This window comes from Colias philodice, chromosome 29, assembly GCF_061535455.1.
Source record: "Colias philodice isolate Cphi_HAF_F1 chromosome 29, ilColPhil1 Martin Lab GWU primary, whole genome shotgun sequence".
NCBI classification, from domain to species: domain Eukaryota; kingdom Metazoa; phylum Arthropoda; class Insecta; order Lepidoptera; family Pieridae; genus Colias; species Colias philodice.
In genome coordinates this window covers 4,505,255-4,524,780 of record NC_143114.1, presented here as the reverse complement: position 1 = coordinate 4,524,780, position 19,526 = coordinate 4,505,255, and the positions used below count along the sequence as shown (strand labels likewise).

The following is a 19,526-nucleotide window of genomic DNA, read 5'->3' as shown; positions in this document are numbered from 1 at the left end:
TTCAGAACATCAACATCAGAACCAGAACCTAGTACAAGGGGAAGTGGTGCTAAAGAAATGACACAATGTTTTTACGGGTAGTGGATCAGAACTAAGCCAGTATTTGGTTCTTAAAAATAAATAAAAAATTGTCATGTCAGTTGATGTCACCCACCTTATTTGATTTTATAATACCTACTTAGTTTGATTTGTTTCGGTACATAAATATTTTGATACTAATATTGATTAAAAAATAAATAATGCTGTATGTAAACAGTCTTTTATTTTTAAACGTATACTTAACTTCATATAATTTTTAAGCACTTTACAGATTGCTCCACAGGTCTCTAGTACACTGTTGCCAGATCTCCCGATTTTCCGGGAGTTCTCCCGATTTTAGTAAAATCCTCCCGACATCCCGGATGCTCAATCAAACCTCCCGATTTTTATTTACTGTTCCACAGCTTGAAGTCCAGTTACTAAAAACACTGCGATGCACTGCGTCTACTGCGTGAAACGAATCACCAAACCACCGAACGAATCATAAAAGTAATAAGTTTGTACAGTATGTAGTGTAAAGTATGCCTTCATGGAATGGAATAAAGTTGAATATTAAACAGCAAGACTTTGGGACACCAGACTAACCGGGTTTTCTAATTATTATACGACCAAATTAGGAGACATAGTTCAGTCTAGTAATTTTAAGGATAAGTAAGGTATTTAAATGAACAGTATTAGATTGCTTCGTTGTTACCAGAGATAAACATGTTGTTACTTGTGAGCACTTTGTGAAGTGAGAAAAGTTTTGTTTGTTTCTAAGTATCATCATTTTAAAGTGTTAATTATATAAGTTTTAAAGCTGTAATTGTCAGAACTTAGAATGTCTAGTTCTGAGAATGATCAAGAGGTGCAAAATACACCCCCAAAGAAAAAGAAGTACAGTGTCAGCTATAAACCGGATTGGGAAAAAGATGATCTGTTTGAGGGATGGTTATCAAAAAGTAATAAAGGTAAGGGTCAAAGGGGACTTAAATAATAATAAAAGCCTTACTTAGTTACTCAATGATAAAAACTTATTGAATACAAAAAACCCATTTCATTCGTTATTCAGGAAACCTCCTGGATTTGTATGCATACACATGTAAATAGTTCGTGCGTGTAGTGCAGTAATCAATTTGTAATTTTGACATTTTGTTTTGTAGTTCCACAACACCACACAAAAGTACTGACGTGTTGAACTAATTTGAACTCTAAATTCACAGTTCAAATGATTATTTTTGGACTATGCAGACTACATTTTTTTTCTGCGTTCTATTCTGCAAAGTTATTGACTTTGATCCAAGAAAGTCATTGAGGCTTTATGGTCTATGATATTTTTGTTTTTTTTAGTACTGTTTGCACAGTTGGTTTTTAAGACTCATCATCTATAAGGCGGCCTATAAAAGTTGCCAGTTTAAAAAAGTATTCTTAAAGTACGGCAGTATTTTCGTCTTGAGAAATTAACGCATTTTTGTTGCAATATTTAGGCTACATTAAAAAATATTCTTTTCAGGTCCAGATTTTGCTTATTGTAAAGTGTGCTCTTGCGATATAAATATAACGAGAGGGGGTAAAAATGATATTAAAAGACACAAAGAGACAAAAAAACATGAAAGCAATAAGCTGAAAATTCGAGGTCAACAGAGTCTAGACCAGATGTTTACAAAAAAATCTACATCGTTAGAAAAACTAGTCAAACAGTCAGAAATTAGAATCGCCGCATTCATAGTTGAACATAATATTCCGATCAATGTCATGGAACATTTCCCAGATTTAATAAGAGCAGTATGCCCAGATTCTGATGTCGCAAAAAGGATTACCTGTGGACGTACTAAAACAACAAAAATTATTTCGGAGGTGTTGAGAAGAAGTGACGTTGACACCATGGTTGAAGCCATGCAGACAAATAAATTTTCGTTAACAGCTGATGAAAGTACTGATAAAAGTACAAAAAAGCATTTAGCAGTAATTGTGAGGATCGCTCGAAATAATCTGAAGGTAAATATTATGTTTATAATGTAAAGTTTTCATTTTAAATATGTTACCTTTTATACTTTTTAAACCCTATTCTTTTTCAGGTGGAAGATTTTTTCTTTGAAATATTTGAAATTCTTGAAGGTAACGCCGAAAAATTGCATGAAATAATTACAAAAAAAATGACCGATTTGAGGATTCCATATAAAAAAAATATGATAGGGCTGGCCGCAGATGGTGCCAACGTAATGATGGGAAAAAACAATTCTCTTGCTACGAAGTTCAAACAAGACATACCACACCTTTTCGTTATGAAATGTGTATGCCATTCTGTACATCTTGTAGCGTCTAACGCTTGCTTAAAATTGCCTCGAGAACCCGAAGATCTAGCACGGGATGTGTATAACTATTTGAATGGTAGCCCAAAACGTATCGGCTTATTGAAACAATTCCAAGATTTTTTGGAACTAAAACCACACAAATTACTGCAACCTTCTCAAACAAGATGGCTCTCTTTAGAGGCAGTAGTAAAGAGGCTACTAGAACAATACGAAGCCTTAAAGTTGTACTTTAGGGACGCTATTTTCAGTGACCGTATTAAAGCTGCAGAAAACATATTGAGAATGCTAGAAAACCCAGTGAACAAGCTGTATCTGCAATTTATGGCGTATGCCTTAGGAATATTCAACGAACTAAACAGAACCATGCAATCAGAAAATACGAATGTACACATAATTTACAACAGGGTCATGACCGTAATCTACACAATTTTGGGATGTTATGTGAAAGATGAATACATTTCAAGAAATGATCACAAAAACATCGACTATAAAAATCCCAGAAAGTACATGGATATAAAAGATTGGTATTTAGGCGCTGAAGTAGGGGCGACATTATCTTCACCAACATTAACAATCAGTCCCGAAGAAATAAAACAATTCAAGTTCCGCTGTTTGGAGTTTTACATTGAGGCAATTAAACAACTATTACAGCGATTTCCGTTTGAAGATGATATGGAAATTTTGAAAAAAATGGAGTTTATGGATCCAAAAATAGTTTGTAGTGGCAAAATACTATCCATCGCCGACATATTGGGAAGGTTCCCAAATATAGCACCTTCAAATATTATCCAACAGATTGACACCGAATGGCGGCTTCTTCGGAATACGAAGTTAAACACGGAAGATGAAAATTTAGAAGTAGGAGCTTTCTGGAAAAAGATAGCCAGGCTGTGCAATCTTAGAACATTTTACCGTGCAACTGGGCGAAAGTAATGATACCAAATTGAAAGAGCACCGTCATCTAGTGACAAGTCCTACAGTGAATGCCTTTTTAATTTTGTTGTATTATAAAACCATGTATTTCCGGTTTGTAGATACAGATGGCGCTTGTTGCTGTTAGCCGACTAAGTTGAAAGTACGGTTTTAGTTCATTACAGCTGTAGTGACGAAGTGACCATTTTATTCTTGAATCATTATAATCCGTATGGTGGATGCTAAATGTTACCATTCAAAAAAAAAAAAAATTTTAGTAGTTTTATGTTATCATCATTGTATATATTTTGAGATATAGTTTAAACAAATAAATTATAAAAACTGCCATAATTTTAATTTAATTTAAAACAGTAAAAACTTGATCTAAATAATTAACAAAATTCGCGTCGTAGTAGTTATTTTGTACTTTTTACTTGCAGTAATGAAACAAGCTGTCAACAATCAATGGCGGTCTGTCTGTCGTTAGTGCCGGTTGTTTTTGTTGATAAATTCATCAATTTATAACCTAGTGCTTCTCCGAATCTCCGTAATTCTTCAAGTTGAGCCACTGCTCCTTGGGTTTACGTCGAGTGTTTTCATCAAACTAGTGCTTCTCCGTGAATTCGTTGAGTTGAGCCCTTGCTCCTCACGATTAGCGTCGAGTGTTTGTTCTAGTATTTTTCGAGATAGAGACTCTGAGACTATAGTGCTTCTAAGTGACATTACCATGTCTAGTAAACGTTGTTGTGTTCCTCAGTGTGTGGAAGTCGAAGGTACGTAACCAGACTGTTTCAAACCTGATACCAAACCAGTTCATACGCCCTGTCTTTGCACTGGTGCAATTTGAAAGTAAAACATGGCCTTTTGAAAGTAATGCGCGTACAGACAGGCTTATTTCAATACTCAATACATTTATTGCATTCCACAATGTGAACATGAGGTGTGGCCCTGACGAGCATAACAACCCACTGACCAAGGGCTCTTATAAATATTTGTTTCAAGCTCATGTATTATTATTTTTGCATTACATGAGCTTGAAACTTCTCTGGACGTCATTATTTTTTATTAAGAAAGGGGGTTTATTAAGAAAGTGGGGTATGTACATAGAAATATGCCTGCAACATAATATAATGAAAAGTACACAAATAGTCTCTATGCATTTAAACTGTCTTAAAGATAAATATAATGGAGAAGATGCTCTTAAAAATAATAATTGAAGTAATTCTATATCATAGGTCTGTCACAAGTTTTTTTTCTATAAATGTAATGCTTAAACTCCTTTTTTGCAGGCTCTTACAGAGTTCTTCATTGGTTTCCAAACCCTGATAAGGACATTGCTCGTTTCCGAACATGGGTTCATGCTATTGGAGGAGAAATTTTGAGTCTGAGCAATGAAAATATTTATAAACTTCGTCGAGTTTGTCATGCTCATTTCGAAGAGAAATATTGTTGCCGTTACAACAAAATTTCTAACATAGCTGTTCCAACATTACATATGCCAGGTTGGTAAACTATGTAGCTATATAATTGTCTATTAAATCTATAGTAGCTAAGTATATATTTTAGTAGCTATAGGCTTTTAATGTGTCATAATAATTATGGCACCTTATGTTATTGTCATAATATAACATTAAATTGAAAATAAATGTTGCATGTATTGTATCTAGTAAAACATTACTATAATTTAGAAAGTTTCATCAGAATTAACCTGTTCATTTCAGGAAATTTGAATTAGAATTTGGAATGGAAGATAATATTTATTACCCTTAGGATTTAGAGATATTATTCAGTTTGTTCTTGAATTAATTCAATGTGTTATTCAACATTATTTTTTACAACAGAGAGGTTGTTTCTTTCGTTTCTACACTTTGGTAGAAACAAAACGAGATTTTGAACTTATTAAAATTGTCTATATTATTTTTGCAGGACCTTTATCAAAATTTATCTGCACTGATAGAAAACCATTGAGGGAAGTTGAAAATTTACCTTCTACTTCAAAAGGTCAGTACCTACACCTAAACTTCACATAAAGGTGCTAACACAGCAGTTGTGTAATGAAAATGAAACATTCTATAATCTTATAGAATGTTTCATAACACTTGTTGTCTGAAAGTTTCAAGTTGTTTTGTGAGAAAATCTTCAAAAGTATGTAAATTGTAACAAAATATTGTCATGTTACACAATGTTTTATAACATTATAACTGATGTGTCAACACTTCAAGAAGATTTAAGGAGATAATGTTACTTAGCATGTCTATTTTACACTTGTAATTTGACCAGAACTGCTACAGTGACTGAAATAATGCTCAGCCAAAGTAATACTATGTATTCGTAAGTGCATATATTATTTTTGCATGTTTTGTTTTACTATAACCTCTACAACTTTTAACCCAGCTGGTAATAACTTGGTTTAAGCCCATGCTATCAGTTCCTGGCTACCTAGTTAGCCAAGCAAAAGCAATACATGCAAAAAAATATGTATTTCTTAGCCATACACTTCAATTTTGATTTAAAGTAACTATCTGAATAAGTTTTTCTATAAATTGGCATTTAAAGGATAAATGCCTGTTATATATATATCGGTCCCTACACACAAACTGACAGAAAAGTTGATGTTTACAGGAAAGCATTTTTAATTTTCAAACTGCTCTAAGAATTATTTTAAGAGCAGATATATATTTAATTTAATGCAAATTTATTTCATGCAACAGCAAGCAGCAACATAAAATTCATTTATAACAATTTTCCTATTGTGTTTGTTTCAGGACCACTATCACTTCAAGATTCCCAAAAACCATTAAAAGAAAATGAAGCACCAGCACCAGGTTGGTATCTAAATATAATCCAAATTTTTCTTACTATTTAGCTAATTGCAAATTTTAGGTTTTACTATACATATAACAGTTCAGCAGCAAAAACACATTATGCAAAAATATTATAAAAGTACATAATTATATAGTTTTAAAACTATAAACTTACTTAATTATAACTTTCGTTTTCCAGCTACTGTTGAACCTGATACAGTTGTTGAGAATCTTGAAATACAAGAATACAAATTGGAGGATAAATATGGTGAGTGGCCCTTACTTAAATTTTAAAGAAAAAAGAAATAGAAACCTAAAGATAGAGTACTATGTTCATTTCCACTGCCTTTATCTTTCACTCTACAACTCTTAATGGTTGAAGCCATGGGGCACAGCAGTGTTTATACATTTGATCTGCTGGACAGTACTTCTGTTTAAATAATTTCTTTAATATAATAATAGCTAAGGTAGCATGTTTTTAAAAGCTTAATTTTATTTGCAGGTCCAAACACTGCTAAAAAAGTAGTGACTCATAAGAAAATGACCAAAAATGAGCGATCCTTATACCAAAAATTGGTAAACATTAGGATTAAGTTATCGAAGTGTCGGAACAGAGCACAGAAACAATCCCTGCAATTAAAAGCAGCCAAAAATTTTATGAAGAATAGCAACTTTATAGCTACTATTAACAATATGCCAAGTGCTGCTAAACTTTTAACCATGTTGCAGTTTAGAGAGTCTAAAAAGAAAGAAAAAGGCAGAAGATTTTCTACTGAAGAAAAAATATTGGCTTTGGCAATGCTGAAGCAAAGCCCCAAAGGCTATCGATTTCTGCGAAGAATGTTGGTTTTGCCTTCACAGCAAATACTAAATACATTTTTGAACCAAGCCAATATAAAGCCTGGTATCAATAATAATATATTTGAACAGCTGAAAAAAAGAGCAAATAAAATGAAACCAGCAGACAGACTCTGCATACTAATGTTCGATGAAATGTCTCTGAAGCCTAATTTAACTTATAATGAGAGAAAAGATTTGGTGATAGGTTTTGTGAACAATGGACGCGAGACAAAACAAGAATTCGCAGACCATGCACAGGTTTTTATGATCAGGGGTCTGATAAGAAAGTATAAGCAACCTGTTGCTTATACATTTGCACAGGCGGCCACTAAAGGCCCAGAGCTGGCTTTACAAATCAAAACGATCATACAAAATCTACAAGAAACTGGGTTCAACGTAGTGGCTACAGTGTGTGACCAAGGCACTAATAATAGACATGCCTTAAATCTTCTTTTACATGAAAGCAGGGTACATATGCTGAGAAGTGGAAAAGAAGTCAGAGAAGAAACAAAAATAATTATAATTAATGATAAAAAAATTGTTCCACTGTATGATCCCCCGCATTTATTAAAAGGAATAAGGAACAACCTATTACAGAAAAATTTAAGGTATAAAACAGATAAAGAAAAGACGGCTAAGTGGGATCACATTATAAAACTACATCAAGAAAATCCTGCATATAAAGGAATACGATTAGTGCCTAAGTTAACTGATAGCCACGTTGATCCGACTAGGACGAAGATGAAAGTGAAATACGCCAGTCAAGTGTTCAGTAGATCTGTCTCTTCTACTATGGGATACCTTGCAGGTAAGATCAAGAGATGTTTTTTTTGTAATGGCCAACTAAACTTAGTGCAACAATATTAGATTAAATATCTGCCGGAATTTAAATATTTCCATTATATTTCAAAATATTGGTTATTGCAATTACCTGGGTTCAGTTACTCTTTAAATTAAAATGTAGGTTTAATGGTACACCACTATGCAAACACATATCCCAAAGCATACACATAACATGTACATTAGGTGCACAGACATTTTAAAGCATAAATGATCTAAATTCTAATATTGAATTGTTATTGTTTTACAGATAACGGAATCCTTCCAGACGAATGTAAGGAGACTGCAGATGTACTACTTTTTTTTGATAATCTTTTTGACTCTGTGAATGGCAGCTTTGTCAAAAATAGGTATGCAAAACCACTCCTAGGACCTGTAACACCCAATTCCAAACATCACGAATTTTGGAGAGAAGCAAAAAAAGTTTTAAAATCCATGAAATTTATCACAGATGAAAACAAAATTGCTAATGTACCTACCATTAATAATTGGGTATGGACACTGGATGGCATAGAAACATTAGTTAAAATGTTAGCCATTGACTACAATGTTACATCTATATGGATGCGGCACCTAAACCAAGACCCAATCGAAAATTTCTTTGGGGCTATAAGAAGCCATGGGTGCCGTAACACAAATCCAACACCTGAAAGATTTCAATCAGCATTAACAACGTTATTAGTCAATAACCTATCCAGTGTCCATGCCCCTGGAGCAAATTGTGAAGAAGATCAATGCAATGCACTACATGCCCTCATCGTTACTAAAAATAAGGAACCTACGACTACTGGTGATATGTCTTTAGACATTGTTAACGAGATTACCCTTACACCTTTAGAGGAAAAAAGTCAGCCCCAAATAATGGGGCCTCTACAGTATGTATCGGGATATTTTTTAAAAAAGACGAAAAATAAAATATTTAGGTCTTGTGAGGTTTGTAAGGGTAATCTCTATAGTGAAATTGAAAATGATTTTATACAAAGAAAAGAATTTGCCAATCGTCGTTGGCTTTCCACCCCAAGCCCAGCATTTTTGGAATCAATATCCAACATGCAAGATATAATAAATACAATAATATCTACTAATTTAAAACAAAAATTTCTAAGGGAAAATATAAAAACGATAATTCTTTTATTTTTAGACTTTAATTTTATGACATGCTCTGAACACAAAGAAAAATTAATAGACTTTTTAATTAATTTAGTTAGTCGATTATTTTTATTTACATATTGTAAAAATATAAATAAAATTTTAACGGGCAAAAAAAATATAGACAGCGATGAGGATGCAATGCAGTGCAAAGCACAAAAATATTTTAAAAGATGTTTTAAGAGGAAAATTTGACATTATTATAATAATGCATTGTACCAACAATGTAATGCAATTATTAGAATAATGTCAAAGGAGGGTGCTCAAAAAAAAATCAACTTTGGCAGAAACGAATTGTACTATAGATTAATAATAATATTGTGTAATAAAATAATAACCGGGTATGATCGTGATTCCTGGCAAACATATAAAAATTTCCAATTTTGTTATCCAGTTGTCCATAAAAAAAGTATTTCGTAGTAGTAGTATGTTTCCCTATTATTCAAAGAACTTTCCTAATTCCTTTTTTTTATTTTGAAGGGGTATACTTTTCTTAATAAACAGGTCAGAAAAAAGAAATTCAACATCGGTCCAGGCGTATTTGAGAAATGACCCAATGCCTCCAAAAAAAAAGGATATTTTTTAATAATGAGACCACCTGGAAAGTATACCCTTTCAGACAAAACGAATTTTCCTCATCAGTCCAGGCGTCTTTGAGAAATCGGGGAACATACTACTTTTAAAATAGACAACAAAATTGCATTTTTTTATGTTTGCCAGTAAGGATCACGATCGTAACCGGTTATTATTTTATCACACTACATTATTGTTAATTTGAAATACAACTCCTTTCTGCCGAAGCTGGGTTTTTTTTTCAATGATGCGTGAGCATTCTCCTTTCTGGTTATGTATTAGAAAATCTAATTTTATGGCTGGTTTTACAGTGTGCTGACGGTCTGCGTTGACAAGTCAATATGTATGGTAGCTTATGAAGCGCTTTAGTTAAAGCTATGGCACATGAACACTTGAACAGGTTGGCGAGTAGTAATGTAGATTTTGTAATGGTACGGATCTCCCTCGTATCAACCTCAAGTGAACTTACCAATTTTGAACACAACTCTTTGTTTTCCTTCGCTAGTGTGTAAACGGCCAGTATATGTAATAAAAAACATAATTAAGGTACCTTTCAAGCAAACGCATTACCATCTGTTCGCATCCCATGAGTTGCTTCAATTTCCGTATCATCGACAAAGTCCACTTGGAGTTAATTCAGTTGATATGAGGGGGATTTGTACTAGATCATCTCCATGGTCGAGATAACCACTCGCGATCCGGTGGCCTCTCCGACATACATGTATAGAGCTATGGCTTTGAATATTTGAGAATGACATCGATCGGTCGCCAGCGCTGAGCGTACTGGCTTGTCACTGTGGACCATCAGCATGACTCTAAAACCAGCCTAAATAGTCCAATCAACGGGGCTTAAGTTACCAAAACCCTCCCGCCTATGTAATTTGGCATTGATAAAATTAGGGGATATTATTACCATTTCTTTATTAGTTGTTAGTTATTTTTTAAGTTGTTTGTTACTGATTGTTGAAAAATCCTCACAGTGATTCGTATATAATTATACTTTCTGTATAATTATATACGAATGTACTACCTACTTAGTATAGTTATTTATATGAATCCAACTCTTTTAAATTGTAGACAATGAAATTCTAATTTCACTTTCACGCTGTAACTTCTACTGAACTATCAGTCTTATTTTATATAAAAGAGAATTATCAAGAATGCATTAATAATAAACAAAGCTATGTAATCAGGATATTAAAATACAATTAATAACAATAATTAGCAGACCTTATTGTTCAGTAAAAGTAATAACGCATAAATGAAATTTGGAAGTTTCTCTGAAATCGAAAAATTGTGAGATTCCTTTCGAAATGATACATTCGTACATAATTTAAACAGAACGTGTTTCAGTGTGATCTTTTTTTACTACTAACTTCTTGTAATCTGCACCTAATTTCATCATAAATGCTAAATTTCAAAGGTGGGAGAATTTTTCGGAGTCTTAATTAATATTCTATGATGAGTTGACATAGGACGCTAGTATTCGTCCCATGTCAACTTATCATTCTAAGTTAAGTTGGCAAGATAAAACATAAGATTAATGTATGACCAAAATTGTATCCAAAATTTTTAATTAGTTTTAATCATGTAACTGTTTGTGGTGAGAAATAAACTATTTTGATTATCATAATATATGGTTTTATTTTCTGCATCCTAATTTGAATACAGTTGAGTTTTGTTAATTTATTTATTAATCCGTTAGGTAATTTACTCAGTCAATTTAGTAAACGTATTCTCCATTGACTATGAGTAAATTACGGGATTAATAAATAAATTAACAAAACTTAGTACAAACAAGGCTCAAAGCAGGAATGATAGTAGATCTATAGTTATATACATCGCAGGAAAGTTGCAAGTTTGTAGATACAGATGGCGCTGTCAATCACTTTCCTCCTGAACCCGCCGAGTAAAGCCTCTATACCTATATATATAAAAGTACTCTGTGAAGATAGCCCAGATGCATTTGGGTGATGGCAGCAAAATGTTTCCAAATTTAACTTCGACAGTTTTGAGTTTTATGTGCTTGCCACACTCAAGTGCATCTGTGGAAAGGCTGTTTTCCCAAATAAATTTAACCAAGACAAAGTTACGTAATAAGCTGTCTACCCCGGTTATATCGGGAGTCCTTCATACAAAAAATTTATTAAAAAATAATTGTAATTGCTTTAATTTTGAAATTAATGACAAAATTTTACAAAAACATAATAAAGATATATATTAAAAAATCTCCCGATAATTTTTGTAATTTTACCCTAAGACTTCCGGATTTTTATAGGTATGCCTCCCGGAAAATAAAATTTGGATCTGGCAACACTGCTCTAGTATTATCTCTGATAATAGTTGCGATGATATACTTGTACCGAATTTCAGTTCTCGGAATTCTCGGTGCGACGTCAACCTCAAATAAGCATTAGAAAACGGTAGTCACAATTAGGCATGTCCAGAGCGACTGTTCATCGAATTTTGCGGTCTGATTTGAATTTGAAGCCTTACAAAATTCAGATCGTACAGGAATTAAGAGAAACCGACTTTGATTAAAGACTGAATTTTGTAAACACAATGTTGGAGGAGTTTGACGATTGCCAGAACATCTTCTTTAGTGACGACGCTCACTTTCATTTGGATGTCAATCGGCAAAATTGTCGTTTCTGGGGCAACACGAATCCAGGACTGCTCTATCAACGACCTTTGCATAGTCCGAAGGTAACCGCATGGGTGGCTATGTTGGCGAAATGTGTCATCGGACAATTGGAAATTGTAATTATCATAATCAATGCCACTGTTAATCGGTGCCTGCAACATAACATGTTTTCCATCCATCGCTCCAATAGAGTGGGGAAAATTCCATTTATTTTCAACATAAATGGAAGAAAACGCAGCCACAGGAAGATTCGGCAGATATGCTCGCAGAAGCCCTTGAATACTTGCATAAGTCTTTGACATACATCAATAATCCATACTCTTCAATAGCTGGGTCCACACCGGCCGATCCACCGCGATCCATCGCGCGCGGCAGGCGCGCGATCCAAAGATGCGGGCGGTGTGGACGTGCCGCGCGCGATCCATACACGCGTTTTGCCGCGCGCGATCCCTACCTCCTGCGATCCGTTAGCGGGCGGTTTTTGTACCCGCTTCAAAGGTGCCTCAGTTGCGCGATGCGCGCGGTGTGGACGGTGGTGTTTTGGTTCGCGCGATCCACCTCACCTCAGAAAGTCATGGATATCTCGGAAAGTCGCCGTCTGATATCGTTGTACAAAAAATTTCCATGTTCCCAAGGATTCGAATTACACAAATAGAGGATAATAGGAAATATGATGCAGTGACATTAGTTATTGTATGTATATAACGCGTTGATTTCTTAGTTTAGGAGCTTCTTTCTTAATGGTCGCATAACCACCTAAGCTACGGTTTCACCGGCTTAGCCTGAGAGGAGCACCAGTACCAGTAACCGCGCGGGGTGCAGGGGACGAATCCCTATTCTATGTTATAGAATTCGTTAAGTTCTATATTGTGATTCGTAAAGTGAAATATATATATTGTGTGTGTATAAAAGTTGTGTTGTGAAAATAAATAATTTTTACTAATTTTGTGTTTTTTTTTAAAACACAAATACACCTTGTACTAACATTGGTGTCAGAAGTAAAGGGCATTTTTTCATCCCTTGGTCGCCCATCCCCGACAAGGTCGACCCGATTCACACGGTGGGCCTACTACGAAACCCTTCACGAGGGTACTAGTACCGCCAATTGAAAAAGGATTCTCCCTGTGCCGAGGGTTCACTGCCCGGCACCTGTACCTCCGCCGTTACCAGCTGCTGCCGTCGCTGCTCCACTGTGTCTGATTCACTATCAGGCACCGAGTCAGCCAGCCAGCCACCGAGCCAGCCAGACAACCAGCCAGCTAGCCAGCTAGCCAGCCAGCTAGCCAGCCCAAGCCTCATAGCTCGCCATCGAGTCACAAAGGCGTATTACGAAACCCGGTAACAAGAATACATCACGCCACCGACACAATAGGGTGTCATATGTCGCTGCGTGTCGTCATCGCCGCATTCCTGTGAGTGTTTCGTTACTTTTTATTGCCATTTATTTTATTACGTTATAATATATTTTATCATTGTAAAAGATGTCCAAAAACGAGATTAAGTCTCAGTGTTCCGTTATGTCTGAAACCGAAAATATTCCTCTTAATATCTTACTTAAAATAAAACCTTTCGACGGCGATAGACAAAAATTATCGTCGTTTATTAAGAATTGCGAGAGCGCAATAAGCCTTGCATCCAGTAGGCAGAAAGACATACTATATCGTTTTATTATATCACAGTTAGAGGGAAAAGCTGAATTAGCGTGTTCACTGAAAATTTTTGATAGTTGGCAGGACTTAAAATTATTTTTAAAGGCCACTTTCGGTGAGACTAAACACAGAGATCACCTTTTATTAGACCTTCAGAATTGCAAACAAAAACAAACTGAAACTGTTTCGCAATATAGCTTAAGACTGGAGACATTCCTTACTCGTCTTCAAACTGATATCGCGCATTCAACTAAAAATCCGGACGAATTAAAAGGGCGCATAGCTAGCACGGAAGACCTTGCTTTACACACCCTTTTGTTAAGGTTGCCGTCCTATATTTCCACAATTGTTCGATGTCGTAACCCTACGACATTATGTGATGCTATAAATCTCGCAGTGCAAGAAGAAAAATTGTACAAGAGGTGTTACATTTGTGTTACATTGTCCAATATTGCTGACTTGGGCTATAAACCCCACCGGCCTATATCGCGGTGTCAGCAATATTGTATGTATATAACGCGTTGATTTCTTAGTTTAGGAGCTTCTCTCTTAATGGTCGCATAACCACCTAAGCTACGGTTTCACCGGCTTAGCCTGAGAGGAGCACCAGTACCAGTAACCGCGCGGGGTGCAGGGGACGAATCCCTATTCTATATTATAGAATTCGTTAAGTTCTATATTGTGATTCGTAAAGTGAAATATATATATTGTGTGTGTATAAAAGTTGTGTTGTGAAAATAAATAATTTTTACTAATTTTGTGTTTTTTTTTAAAACACAAATACACCACAAACTAACAGTACGTTTTGACGTCCTATTTTAATGACAGACCAGTTTCAACGGCAGATATTTTTTCACTGTGACGAGCGAACATCAGTGCGCAAAAATGTCGTGAGCACTTGAATTTTATTACTTCTTCCTTTGTGTGTTATATGTTATAATTTTCTTTATAAAATTCTCTTTACAGTGATATATACCAACATCACATACCGCTACGTCTTCTCATGCCATTACATAATCCCTAAAGGCTTCAATACAAACTTCTGGAACGATTCTTGAGATACTCTGCTTCGATACTCGAAATAAATATTGCAAGCTGCTATAAGAACCTCCAGTTGCTAAAAATTTTAAAATTATTAAAACTCGTTCATTCACAGTGATTGCTTCTCTATATTTAGTACGACACGTTTTGATTTTATCAGACAACAATTTGCACAAATTTTCGAACTTCGAGATTTGCAGCAAGAACTAGACTTATCATATCACCAGCTTTTTCAAGATGTATGTACCAGGTGGACATTCCACATACTATATGATATCTCGCCTCTTCGAACGAAAACGAGCTCTTTCTCTGTGACTTTACCTAACCGGAACTTTAGCTAACCGGAAAAATGGCATTTCAATTTTATTTCTAAATATTTGAATTACTAAAGCCGTTTAAAGAGATAACCAATATAATAAGTTCAAGTTGCTCATCAGTATCTGAAGTAATACCTAATCTGAGAACCCTACAAAAATATTTAGAAATGTATTATATGAAAACAAAGAAATCATGGAAATAAAAGCCCTACTGGAAAATGATTTGAATATTATGTTTGACATACACCAGAACAAAATCTTCACCTAGGCTACTGTCTACGACGCTAAAGAGCTCAGGCGCGGGGCAGCGGGGAGGCGTGCGGCGAGTGGCGGCGCAAGCGACGGCGGCGGGGAGCGGGGTACCGCGGCTCGCCGCTCGACGGCCCGCGGCCGGCGCCCGGCACTCATCAAATCGCGAGCGTCGGCGACAGTCGTTTTCTTTGTTTATTTTAAATTATTAATACCTATGTACTTAAAGTTCGCATACAAGTTTTTCTGTATTATCATAACGAAGTAATACATCATCAACCTCGAAAATAGTTGTTTTCTTTGTCCAATCCGAGACAGCTACATTGTTGGATCCTAGATACAAGCAACAGTTTTCGAGGCAGAGGATCTCATCACCATTAAGGTCCCAATTTTTATTAGAATCTCTGAAGAGCATAGCAGATGATTTACAAAGCACCTCCACTGATGAAAATTATTAAATATATATTAGAAAATTTAACTTGATATTTTCTTATGTCACTGTTGTGGCAACACTGTACTTTGTCTGTGGTTCTTTTTCTTCTTGTACACGGTGTGTAATGTGTAAGGTAATGTGCTTCTAGAAACAATAAAGATAACTTTGTGCTAAATAATCGCTGATGATACAACGTCTGTGAGACGTTGTATCATTAAAACGTCACAGACAACGTCTGTGAGAAAAGAAAGAGCAAATCATTTAAGTTGTGTTGCAATTTTTGAAACACGTTTGAAATAACCTCAAATTTCAAAATGAAAGTTGTAGTTGAAATAAAAACAGCAAATACTTTTGATAATGTGGAGTTTTATTTCTTACCGACTTATACAATATGGCGTGGCAGTACAGTAGTAAAAGGAAACGGACATAGACATACAGATTCAAGAACTAGTGTTGCAAACTTAATATTACATTGTCTATTATAGACTAATGCCAACAAAAGTCAAAGGTATGCAACTAGAAAACTTTTGATGGAACCAATTTCAAGCAGTGGAAATTCCAAATAAAATGTGCGTTACGTGCAAAAGGGTTAGATATTAATATTCCAAAACCGACGACGAACGCAACTCAATGGAATGGCGATGTTCATTATAACCTCTGCTGTGGATTTCAAACAAGTGGCACTTATCGAAAATTGTGAATCATTAGAAGTGTTGACTAAACTTGAGTCTATATATGAACAAAAATCGGAAATGGCCCTAACACAAGCATTACAACTTAGATCATGGGTTAAAGGGGATGCTGGTCTTACGAAGCTATTAGACACAATAATCACTTACTTTACTGACGTAAAAGGTAGCATAATCAACATGAGCTGTTTTTGACCATGATCGATGGAAAAGTTGCTCAAGTGTTCTGAGTCTCCATCGAGCTCTAATAATGTTACAGTTTGTGGTGCAACTCCTACGCTAATGAATGATCTGATGAAAGTCACAGCTAGGCCTGAGAAAGAAGATGCGTTTAAGTACGGACTCTCCACTTTACATGCCTGGATAAGATGCATGGAAATGATTTTGCATATTTCTTACAATATCAGTTTTGAAAAATGGTCAGCAACAACACCAGAACATAAAAAACTGAAAGAGGAAAAAAAGAAATATGTTCGAACTCGATTCCAAGAACTGCTTGGTTTACATATTGACAAACAACGTCAGGATTCCGGAAACAGTAACGATGGGAATACAGCTAGGAGATTTTTCCAAAATTATCAGTGTTCTTCAGAAATCACTGGTGTAGATGAGGAATTGATAAAAAGGTTATATATATATATAATCCTTCAAACAATGTCATCTGGGTATAGATACAGAGTATAGACTATAATACAGTAAAATTCGGTGAATATACATTGGGAACGGCACAACTGTACGTGAGTAAATATAACTGGTACAATATGCCATCTTCAGTCCATTAAATATTGATACACGGAGCCAACATAATAGAGCATTTTGCAGTTTTGCCAATAGGACAATTGTCTGAAGATGCGTAAGAAGCTCGCAACAAAGATTACAAAAGATATCGGTTACATCACGCCCGAAAGTGTTCGCGTTTATCTACAATGGAAGACGTCCAGCCCCCCTAGTCAAGTGGCTTTCTGTTAGCGTAGCGTTCAATAGAATAGACTACGAATGTATGAGATTGACGTAACCTGTAGATACGTTTAACTACAGCCTACGTCAATCTCATACATTCGTAGTCTATTCTATTGAACGCTACGCTAACAGAAAGCCACTTGACTAGGGGGGCTGAACACCTTGCTTGAGCGAATTGCGGAGCGCGTGAGGCAGTATGCAGCAGCTTTGCGCGAGCAGGCATCGTGGCGCTGAAAATATAACCGGCCAGAGTAATGCGGGCTCATAGATATGATACTTTGTTAAAGAATTTGTGCTTAAAAATAAAAATAAACCTTGTTCCTCATACATATTCATTACAGAAGAGGAAAGAAGATGACTACATAAATGTCGTTTTTAACAAATAATTGCTTACCTCAAGATTTGAGATGAATCCTAGCAACAATCGTGATGTACCACGTGGCAGAGGCCATTCCGGCGGAAACCGCCGAGCAGCCCGAGACGCACGTAGGGGATATGAACACTACAGCGAGCGCCAACAGCTCGAGAACTGGGCCTACGAACCACAAGCTTACGACCCGTCACGCGAGACCAATAGAAAACCAACTAATAAAACGACAGAATTGAGGCGTCTAGTTTCAAAATCCGCTAAAACGCTCCAGCAACAAATTTCTGGTTATATCTCACAATGACGCTACTGCTATTTTCTTATCGTACTGTTCAATCATTTCCGATCAAAACAGGCTAGAAGACTACTAAACTAGCACTTAAAATTTGATTTGTGTTGCAAACTTCGCTAAAACGCCTTTGCGCCTTCGAATATCCTAAAATAAATGATGGAAAAGTAGAATAGAAAACGGTATAAAATATACAAAAGAAATAGTAAACGGGACTATTACTGAACTTATTGAAGCGTTCTTGAAAGATTTAATTCCATTCAAAGTGCACTACTTCAATATGAAATATCAGTACAAGGTATACAAAACTTGTATAGAAAACCTAGATCATGGCGAAATTGCATTAGTTTTTTATTTTTCGGAAAACTATACCTGTAAATTTTCTGAAGAAAGCAAATAGCAGCTAATCTGCATCAGGTGTTTATTCGTTTGCAATAAATCAACATCTAACAAAAAAAATCTTCCAATGCAAAAAGCAACGCCCCTACAACTTAGGACCAAGGCCGTGGTAGTGGTCGCGGCCGTGGTCGTGGTCGAGGTCCCAGTGTGGCGGCGAGCCAGCCCACGCCGCCGGGTGAGCACCAGTATGGTAAATATCTTATTAATTATTAATATATATGTATATATGTGTGTGTGTGATTGTAACATAAAACTATTGTTTTACAGCTATGCCGTCAACATCACGGCAGCCCACGCCGCCGCCACTACTGGTGCCGGCTGAAGACCTGTATAAATATCTTATTAATTATTAATTTATATATGTATGTATATAAATATTAGTGTAATTGTAACATTAAACTTTTTTTTACAGTTGACAGTCCAGTGGACAGTGTGGCAGACGCGGAGACGGTAACGCTGTCACCCAATTCTTACAATTCGAATTTACATCTGTCGACCGAAGCGAATTGGGCGATTGTATGCCGTACTCCGCAAAAAAAGGGATTATTTCAACGACGACAGACTCTGATGCTTCTAGCTGAAATACTCCCTTTATTTATTTATTATTTTTATGTTTTTATTGTTTATTTATTATTTTTAAGAATATTTGGGTTTTTAATAAATGTTACTATTAATAATATTTTTGTTTTAAAATTATGTTAGATTGAGAATGTTCGTGTTTGTAATAAATAATTGTGGGAAACAAATTATGACAAAGAAAAAAAGCGTTTTGTTTTTAATAATTTAATTCTTTATTAATAATATATACATATGAAAAATACAATCAAATTTTATACCTTTTTAAGTCTTTTATTCCTGGAAGGGTAAACCCTATTTTCTACTGATACGCATAAATTTATTTCATACTTGCTAATTGTGGTAATCCCCACTTACCACTATGCAAGTAGGTATGCAATTTTTTTTATCAAAACTTATGTATTCATGTCCAAATAAAATATTAAGGAATATTTTATTTAGACGAATTTAATACGCGTCTGC

At 35.4% G+C, this 19,526-nt stretch overlaps 2 protein-coding genes and 1 long non-coding RNA gene across 3 annotated transcripts in view; all 3 read left to right on the top strand.

Annotated features, from left to right (window-relative positions):
* LOC149475928 (uncharacterized) overlaps positions 1 to 19,131 on the top strand; it is a 147,295-nt gene extending 128,164 nt beyond the window's left edge. Inside the window, exon 3 of the long non-coding RNA XR_016317998.1 lies at positions 18,756 to 19,131. This is a non-coding gene — a long non-coding RNA (uncharacterized LOC149475928). The remainder of the gene's footprint in view (positions 1 to 18,755) is intronic.
* LOC149475930 (uncharacterized) lies at positions 334 to 2,416 on the top strand. Its single transcript, XM_089713085.1, has 2 exons — positions 334 to 989; positions 1,532 to 2,416. Exons 1-2 carry the CDS (start codon positions 860 to 862, stop codon positions 2,038 to 2,040), a joined length of 639 nt encoding a protein of 212 aa, XP_089569211.1. The 5' UTR covers positions 334 to 859; the 3' UTR covers positions 2,041 to 2,416.
* LOC149475929 (uncharacterized) lies at positions 13,577 to 14,458 on the top strand. Its single transcript, XM_089712466.1, has one exon. It carries the CDS (start codon positions 13,577 to 13,579, stop codon positions 14,267 to 14,269), a length of 693 nt encoding a protein of 230 aa, XP_089568592.1. The 3' UTR covers positions 14,270 to 14,458.
* Positions 19,132 to 19,526: the final 395 nt, after the last annotated feature.